At 51.2% G+C, this 9,042-nt stretch overlaps 1 protein-coding gene across 1 annotated transcript; it reads left to right on the plus strand.

Annotated features, from left to right (window-relative positions):
* Positions 1 to 3,663: 3,663 nt before the first annotated feature.
* CST3 (cystatin C) lies at positions 3,664 to 7,884 on the plus strand. Its single transcript, XM_028123750.2, has 3 exons — positions 3,664 to 3,973; positions 6,699 to 6,812; positions 7,550 to 7,884. The coding sequence occupies exons 1-3, from the start codon at positions 3,722 to 3,724 to the stop codon at positions 7,631 to 7,633; spliced, it is 450 nt and encodes a 149-aa protein (XP_027979551.1). The 5' UTR covers positions 3,664 to 3,721; the 3' UTR covers positions 7,634 to 7,884.
* Positions 7,885 to 9,042: the final 1,158 nt, after the last annotated feature.

A 9,042-nucleotide genomic window follows, 5' to 3' on the forward strand; every position in this document is an offset into this window, starting at 1 on the left:
AAACCACACCATGGATTAGAAAAGGAAACTGACCACACCACAGAAATGCCAAGGGGATTGCTCAACCTGACTCAGATACATCTTAATTTCCTTGCCACCAGGGCTGAAGCCCAGAGAGACTTGAGAGCACCCAGCTGCACAAGTCACCTGCCTGTGTCCCTGGATGCCCTCTCCCAGCCCCTGCCTCCTTGGCTGAGGTGCTGCAGACACCAAAGCTAATCTGGTCAGTGTGCTGGTGTGAAATTAAAAGGTAACTTGTAATGTAAGGCAATGGGGACTGTTTACATGGTGGACCCTGGGCAAAAGCTTCCAAAAGATTCCCTTATGCAAAAGCAAAACAGATACTGGCCACTGTACGCTCTCTTGCCTCTTTCTACAGGGACTGCCAACAGGCTCAACTGTGAGTATCAGTTTCATAATGACAGGGCATCAATCCCTATCAGAGCCCTAAATGCTTTACACCAAGTTTTAACTGCAAGTTTTAGAAGCCCAAATGTTCAGAAGCTCCATTCTTGGTCAACTTGATATGACCAGTTGCTACTTTAGGCGATGTTTTAGCACTTGTCCCTTATTTATTATAGTGGTTTTATAGCATTATTGAATATTCACTTATTTATTTATTACATTATTGTATTATAGCATTATTGAATATTCACTTATTATTTATTTATTACAGAGAACCTCTGTCACTCTCTCACTTAATTTCTTTCTCTACTAGTTCGGATCATGGGATCAACAGCCACATAAGCAGCCTTGTGGAAACAGGGTTTTTCTCTTCATCTGGCAGAAGGGAAACATGCTCGCCTCCTGGACACATTTGCTCTTTCCTCCATGGTGCATGGCTGCTAGAAGCCCCATGCCTCAGTCTTGAGTTCATTATTTCTCTCAAGGCCTCTGCTTATCCTTGAAGCTGAAGGCTACAGATGAGGGCTTCTCCATCATTTTAAATCAGGTTGAAGCATCACCGCTGCAGCCTGCTCATCTCCGTAGGTTCTGAGCCCCAGACGACACCGTTTTTTGTTTTTTTTTTTAAGATTTTATTTATTTATTTGACAGAGAGGTAGTGAGAGAGGGAACACAAGCAGGGGGAGTGGAAGAGGGAGAAGCAGGCTTCCCGCCGAGCAGGGAGCACGATGCGGGGCTCGATCCTAGGACCCTGGGATCATGACCTGAGCCAAAGGCAGATGCTTAACAACCGAGCCACCCAGACAACCCCCTCCAGACACTACAGTTAACAAAGAAGCCCACCTCTCCAAATTTATTACGTTTGCCCAAGGTCATTCAAACAGCTGGGACAGATGGGCAGCCTTCCACTTCTTATCTGATGTTCTGCAGTTGCTCTGGTAGCTTCTGTAAGCACTCTCTGTTAGGATTAGAGATGTGGTACATGCCAGAGTCCTAACAGAGAATTACAAATAGGCAGTGTAACAGACAGACAGCAGCACGTGTCAAGTCACAACCCTCCACCACACTCACATCTGCCATCATGCTCTGGCTATTTGCGTGCCCTGCACTTCCTTCCCCATGACTAAAGATAAGAGGATCCCTTGCATTTCAGCCTACCCTCTGTGTGACATACCCTTCTAAGACTGAGCTCCAGCTGTCCCGAATGGGTGGGGAAACCACAGTGAGAATCAATCCCCACCCTCCAGAGATAGCCACTCCTGCTCAGAAGTACCTGGCCAGGGGGCGCCTGGTTAGCTCAGTTGGTTAAGCGTCTGCCTTTGGCTCCGGTCATGATCTCAGGGTCCTGGGATCCAGCCCCATGTTGGGCTCTCTGCTTGGTGGGGAGTCTGCTTCTCCCTCTCACTCTCCTTCTGTGCTCTCTCTCTCAAATAAATAAATAAAATCTTTTGAGAAGGAGGAGGAGGAGGAGGAGGAGGAAGAGGAGGAGGAGGAGGAGAAGAAGAAAGAAGAAGAAGAAGAAGAAGAAGAAGAAGAAGAAGAAGAAGAAGAAGAAAAGAAGAAGAAGAAGAAGAAGAAGAAGAAGAAGAAGAAGAAGAAGAAGAAGAAGAAGAAGAGAAGAAGAAGAAGAAGAAGAAGAAGAAGAAGAAGAAGAAGAAGAAGAAGAAGAAGAAGAAGAAGAAGAAAAGAAGAAGAAGAAGAAGAAGAAGAAGAAGAAGAAGAAGAAGAAGAAGAAAAGAAGAAGAAGAAGAAAAGAAGAAGAAGAAGAAGAAGAAGAAGAAGAAGAAGTAGTAGTAGTAGTAGTAGTAGTAGTAGTACCTGGCCAGGGGCAGTCCTCTCTTGCCCTGCTCTGTGTATCTCCTTCTTTCTGTATAACTAAGAAAGTCTTTGCCTACTCCCTTCTGTGGCCATAATGGAAGGGCACAGACCTACACAGTCCTGAGCTGGGGGCTCTTAGCCCACCAGCACCCAGCTACCATGGCTTCTCAGTGTGTCTCCCTGGTCTCAGCAGACCTCTTGTCCTGTAGGTTTCGGCTGAAACGCCTCTCTTCTCCAGGAGGTCTCCCTGAGCATGTTTGGTAGCACCTTTCTCTATCAACCCCCTCTATTTCACTTCTAACAGAGCACATACCACTCCCTGATGGTAATTACTTATCACTGCTCCCCACCCCCCAACACGCCCTAAACCTGGGCTGTGCAACATCACAGCCACCAGCTACACTTGGCCATGGGGTGCTTGAAATGGGACCGGTCTGAACTGACATCTGCTCTGTGTGTAAAACATACACACAGGATCCCAAGTACTTAGCACACACAGGAAAGATGCAAAAATATCTCATTAAACAATTGCTTGTGTATGTTGAAATAATATTTTGGATATACCGGATTAAATAAAAAAATGTCTTTTTACTTTAATGTACTAGAAAATGCAAAGTCACAGATGGTTCACATTGCATCTCTATTGGGCAGTTGCCCTGTGAGAAGTCCAAGGCTCACTAACCCACGCTTCATGTACAGGGTGGAGACCTCGTGGCCAGGCAGAAGTCCCAGGAAGGTTTGTTGGTTGAATAAATAAATGAGTTGTGAAAGAGAACCCGATTACCTTTTCCCAAATAAAGGTTAATTCACTTATGTTTTGCGAAAGAGCTCCCCAAAACAAAGCGCAGAGTCTTCCTTAGCCTCTGAAATCGACCCCCTGCTCTGGGGATTCCTAGACTTAGACCCAATGCTCAACCCCCAGGAAGCCCAGAGCGCTATTTCCCCTTTCACAGGAGGCAGGGTTGGGGGTTACAGGCACTGCAGGCCCTGGGAGGAGTGACACCTTCTGCAAGACCACAGGCAGCTAAACTTGGGAACCCTCCACCCAGCGCCTGGGCAGGACTGGAGAGGAGCAGCCAGACTCAAGGAAATGCCAGGGGATTTGGAGGGGTGGACCGGACAGCATCCCGCAGAGGGGCGGGACTTAGATGGAGGCGAGAGGCCGAGGAGAGGGGAGGAGCTTGGGGGAGGGAAAAAGAGCCTGACCTGCGGAAATAAGGCCTGAGACGGGGGATGGGGCCCCGACTCAGGATAGAGGGCTGGGACCGGGAGGGAGGAGCTCGGTTAGGGGAGTACAAAGAGCGGAAGCAGGACCCGGGAGGAGGGGCAGGATTCCCGCGGGGTACGGACACCAGGCCCCGAGAGGAGCCGGCGGGGGCGGAAGAGGCGGGGCCGGAGTGGGCTGGGCGGCCCGGGGGCGGGGCTAAGGGAATAAAAGAGCGACGGCGGCGCTCGATACAGGTCGCAGCAGGCGCATCACTCCTTTCAGAGCTGTGCTATGGCCGGGCCCCTACGCACCCCGCTGCTCCTGCTGGCCTCCCTGGCCCTAACCCTGGCCCTGGCCGTGGCCGTGAATCCCGGGACAAGCCCGAGAAACGCCAAGTCTACATTGGTGGGCGGCGCGTTGGACGCCGACGTCAATGAGGAGGGCGTGCAGCAGGCGCTGAACTTCGCTCTCAGCGAGTACAACAAGGCGAGCAACGACGCGTACCACAGCCGCGCAATGCGAGTGGTGCGCGCCCGCAAGCAGGTGCGTCCCCCCGGGTGCCGCGAGCCGGGCTGTGGGTGCGGGCGGCCCTGAGCTCGGTGCCTAGCTGCCTGACGTCCCCAGCCCGGCCCCTACCGGTCAGCCCAGCATCTCGGAGCGATCAGTCTCCGAGCCCCTAGAGGTTGGGTGGGGACTGCAGACGCTCCCCTGCTTCTCAGCGGGCGGTGTCCCTGGTCTCTCTGGTCGCCCACAGCCTGCCCTCTGCATGCCTGTCACCGGGAGTGCCTGGGACCCAGCCGGCACACTGGGTCACCCCCATAGCCTTCATTTGTGTTTTCAAACGTCAGCCTGGCCAGAGGTTGCGGTGTGGAGGTCAGGGCCCCATCCAGTTCCCTTACCTCCGTGCCCCAGCCTCACGGGACACGGAGGCTTATCACACTAAATGACCCCGGGGAGGGAAAAACAGACCCCACACCCGACTGCCCTCCTGGCCCTGCCACTAAATGACTTTTTAAAGCACTTTTGTGACTTTTTAAATTTCAGACTTACAAAGCAGTAGCAAAAATAGTGCATAAAATCCTTGTAGATTCTACACCTAGCTTCCTTATATGTTAAAGTTTTGCCATTTTGCTTTCCACTGGGCACATACATGTATGTACGGGCATATATGCATTTGTTTTCTGAGTCTTTTGAGAGTTAACACCTCAGTGTGTATTCCCTAGAGACAAGGGTGTTTTCTGACATACCCACAATAACACTTTGGCAGTCAGAACCAACACTGACACAGTTATCTAATCCACAGACCTTATTCAGATGTCACTCACTGATTGTCCCACTCATGTCCTTTATGGCCCAGGACTGCCAGGCCATGTGCTGCAGCCACCTTTACTCTGGAGCAGCCTCTCCAATTATGAACTTGACATTTCTGAAGGATCCAGCCACTCCTGGTGCACACTGGGTCACAGTTTGGGGTTTCCCCATGTTTCCTCGAGATGATTGGGGTCATGCAGAAGAGGCCCATTCTCCTCCAAGCCTTCTCTCAACAGGTGCCACTAAACTAACCCAGCCTCCATGTCCTTATCCTGCAGTGGAGTTTGGGGCCCATCCTCCCTGAGGTGGGGTCCTGGCTGCTCCCTGAGCACTGAGAGGCTGTCAGCAAACACAGATGGGTCGGTGAGCTGGCCTGTGGTACTCCATGCATCTCAGAGCAGAGGGTCTGGCATAGGAATTCAAACCTGTCCAGACATGCTGGTGGAAAGGGCCCTGGAGTGTTGCTTCCATCCACAGGGCGCGTCCATGGGAGCAGCCTCTCACGTGGACCATCACACTCTTCACCCCGATAAGGCCCGACCATCACCACCACCCAGCGGGCAGTTGAGTGGACTGCTCCTGACCCCTGCTTCTGCCAGCCCTGTCCTGGAGTTCTGGTCAGATAAGGAGCAGAGTCAGCAGAGTCCAGAAGAGGGCTTGGAGGGAGGGTCAGGAAAGGCCACTGGGCTTTGGGCTTATCCTCTAAAGTTGGCTAGGATTTAGGCCAGCTGACCTGGAGCCCATTGGAGAGCAGAACAACCTCACAGCAACAAAAACCTTGTAATGCATGCCAGCATTTAGGGCTCATCCGCCTTCTCTTGAAACTTCAGAAGGTGACCCAGAACAGACCATTTCGCCCCCTGCAGCAGTGACTGGCACTGTGTCCTTTGGATGGGACATATATGCTCACTTGGTTCCCCCCAACCTGCTCCTCTCCAGTGTGATACTGGCTTGGTATCACAGCTCATTGGGGAAAGTGACAGCAGAGGGATCATGGGACCTGCTTGTGGTTCCACCAGGTAAGATGTGGAGCCTGGTACCGGGTCCTCATCCCAAGTTTCTCCCAAGTTCTAAGGATGCCCTCTGTGAGGACAAGGTATGCTTCTATCCTATAATCTCAAATGTAAAATACAGGCAGGTGTGTGACACACTTCAGAAATACTCCCGTCAGTCAGTTAAGTGTCTGCCTTCAGCTCAGGTCATGATCCCAGGGTCCTGGGATCAAGCCCCACGTCAGGCTCCCTGCTTGGTGGGGAGCCTGCTTCTCCCTCTCCCTCTCCATCTGCCTGCAGCTTGTGCGCGCTATCTCTCTCTCTCTTTCAAGTAAATAAAAAATCTTAAAAAAAAAATCATACTTAAAAGGTAGGCATTCCAGGGGCAGTGTTTTATTGGCCTAAAACGTGTGTGTGTACACACGCGCGCATGAGAAAGGCCTCTCCTTTCCTACTGTGAAATAAGGGAATAAATAAACCTTTGTTACACTGCAGAAATGTAATGATCTATAGGGTTGACCCTATTAATTGGAATTTAGCTTAAGTGTACCCATCTCATGACTGTCTTCCTGAACCAGATCCACTCTGTTTGCTCCAGCACAGAGCCCCCGCTGTGTGCTCAGACCATGCCCTGGCTCCTGGCACTGAAGGAGTTTATTAGCCGACAACCATGCTGGCTTCCCTCCTAAACCCAGTTAACAGGATTTTGGTCCCTGGCTTCCACCTTCCGTCTTCCTGCTTCTCCTCCTGCCAGGCTGCCTGAGACCTTTGAGCCCCTTAGTGAACAAGTTACAAGGAGAGTCTGGGCACAGCTGCTGGACCAGCCCTCAGAAGGTGGCTTTGGTTTTCTGGGGTACCTGCTTTGGCAGCAGTGAATGCTGGCATGAGGACCCAATAGCAGGAAGGTACCTGTGTGTGTGAAATTGGCAGGTGTTGTAAACCAATCCTATTCTTGACACGTACAGGTCGTGGCTGGGATGAAGTACTTCTTGGAGGTGGAGATTGGACGAACCAGATGTACCAAGTCCCAGCCCAACTTGGACAGCTGTCCCTTTCATGACCAGCCACACCTGATGAGGGTATGTGCCTGTGGGATGCATTGTGTGTGGGTGTGCACGTGTCAGGGTGCATGTGGGGGAAGGACGTGTGTGTGTGCACATGACTAGTTTGAGTTTATAAGTGGGTTTTACATGGTGAATTGGGGTACCTTGTGCTGTTGGGTTGTTGCCTGTGGGATAAGGAGCAGCTGTGGGGTGTTTGCTGGGGAGAGAGATGACCCCTTAATCCCAGCCTCAGCCACCTGAACAGATTAGAGGGAATTAGAGGCCTGTAAGCAGCCAAAATCCTCTGGTCCTGTCCTGCGCACCAAATACTAGTCTCTCTCTCGTTGGGGAGGCCTCTGGGCAAGGGGGCACACTCCCCCCATAGCTACCCCATTCCCTGTGTCTTTGGGTGTCTCTCGAACTCTGATCCCAGCGCCTCGATCCTTCCCTCTGCACCTGTCTTAGTGCTGACCCGCTGGAGGTGCAGGGGACCTGGGAGCAGCACCCTGTCCCTCAGGGGCTCTGTGATCTTGCACAGGCTGCACAAGGATGTGCAGGGGGCATGAGCTTGTGGAATCCTGTCTTGGACTTAAGGGGTGGGTGGGGTGACTGAGAGGTCACTGCCAACCCCTGCTTAGTGTTCTAGGCTTCAGCAGGGTGGGGGTTGAGAATCCCACCACCACCCTTCCTCACCCACACTTCTGACATCTTGAGGCTGGGCATGTTCCTTTTTCACTGTAACCCTAACTCTCCCTCTCTCTTTCCTTTCGCAGAAAACGCTTTGCTCTTTCCAGATATACACTGTTCCCTGGCTGGGCAGGACCTCCTTGGTGAAGTCCAGCTGCCAGGATGCATAGAGGACGCTGTGACAGGCTGGGCCACTCTACCCCCTTTCTCTTACCCCCACACCCCCTTCTAGAGCTCCTAAGCTTTAGAAGGTTGACTTTGCCCAAGTGTGCTAGTCCCAAGAGACAAATAGAGAAGGGTTCTGGGACATTTTTTGAACAGCTAAGTGACTGTAACTCGTTTCATTTAATTGCTTTCCAAATGTACCAGTATGTAGTACATGTTCTGCTCTATCTTAATCAATAAAAAGTAACATCAGCTACCTCTTGAGTTATTTACTGTCTTGGGAATATATACAGAAGGGTTTGGGCAGCTCCTGGTCCCACTGGCTTTAGAGGGCATACAAAGAGCAGAGAGCTGACAGGTTCCTCGTGGGGAAGTCAGGGGTGCATGCTGCCACTTTTGGGATAATTGAGTTAGGAGCAGGCTGGGAACCCAGGCCTCCAGCCTTGGTGGCTCCTGGTGGTCACACAGGGGAGAGGAGGGGACCTAGGCTGCTGATCCTAAAGACTTGACGGCTGTGTTTGAAAAGAAGCCAGATGGTGAGCAGGCTGGACAGGAGGGAGGGGTCAGATGGAACCCATAGCCCAGGGCCACCCTAAGCTGGACTCTGCCAGGTCAGATTTCAGCCATGTGTGCTGAGATCACACTCCTGGGCTGATTTTCACTGGTCAAGTTCTTTAGAGACTAAATAAATAACGATTTATGTCTACTTCTTTCCACAAGAGACTGCAGGTGCCTGCAGGTGACAAAGACAAAGTATATGGGAGTATATGTAACTATTGGAGAAATACCCATCAGAATCAAGGTCAATCCAGTCAGAATCAGAAGTGAAATAAGACTAAAAACAACACCTTCAGATTGGTGGTTTCTAAAGGGTTTTACAGGTTTGCACTCTGCCTGTTTTCTGGGGTCCCATTTTAAAATCAGTCCTTGTGTAGAGCTTCCTGTAAGGGATGTAGAATTGAAACCATAAACAGTGGGCTTCTTATTCTAAAGACTTTGGAATTAATAAGGAATGTTACCTTTAGTTCACCATCATTCTGTAGACAAGTGGATACCTCAGAACCCCAATAGAAAAGATCGAGTCCTAAACAAAAGAGAACTGAACACACACCCTGCCCCCCTGTGCTGCCCTTATATTAGCAATTCACTGCAGGGGGGTGAAGCCCTCTCACGGTGCTGGTAGTGCTGGAGCCATGTACCGTTCTGCCACATGCAGAGCAGCATGGATGAAGTCCTGTGACCTGCTGCCCTGAACACTGAAGGTGAAATGACAAAGGGAACCCCTCCAGATGGCCCCGAGTCCCAGCACTCCAGGAACGGCAGCTGTGTCCAGCAAAGGTGGAGCTCAGCACAATGCTGGGAAGGGGTGGGATGGGGGCCCATCCTGAGTACCTCCTCCAGGTGACTAGCTGGG

Source organism: Eumetopias jubatus, unplaced genomic scaffold (genome assembly GCF_037043125.1).
Source record: "Eumetopias jubatus isolate StellerSeaLion01/CBP00866 unplaced genomic scaffold, mEumJub1_p1.0 scaffold_9, whole genome shotgun sequence".
Lineage (NCBI taxonomy): Eukaryota > Metazoa > Chordata > Mammalia > Carnivora > Otariidae > Eumetopias > Eumetopias jubatus.

Coding starts and splice junctions, on each gene's coding strand:
- CST3 (XM_028123750.2), top strand. CDS start 3,722: ATGGCCGGGCCCCTACGCACCCCGCTGCTCCTGCTGGCCTCCCTGGCC. Junction 3,974..6,698: donor TGGTGCGCGCCCGCAAGCAG/GTGCGTCCCCCC, acceptor TGACACGTACAG/GTCGTGGCTGGGATGAAGTA. Junction 6,813..7,549: donor ACCAGCCACACCTGATGAGG/GTATGTGCCTGT, acceptor TTCCTTTCGCAG/AAAACGCTTTGCTCTTTCCA.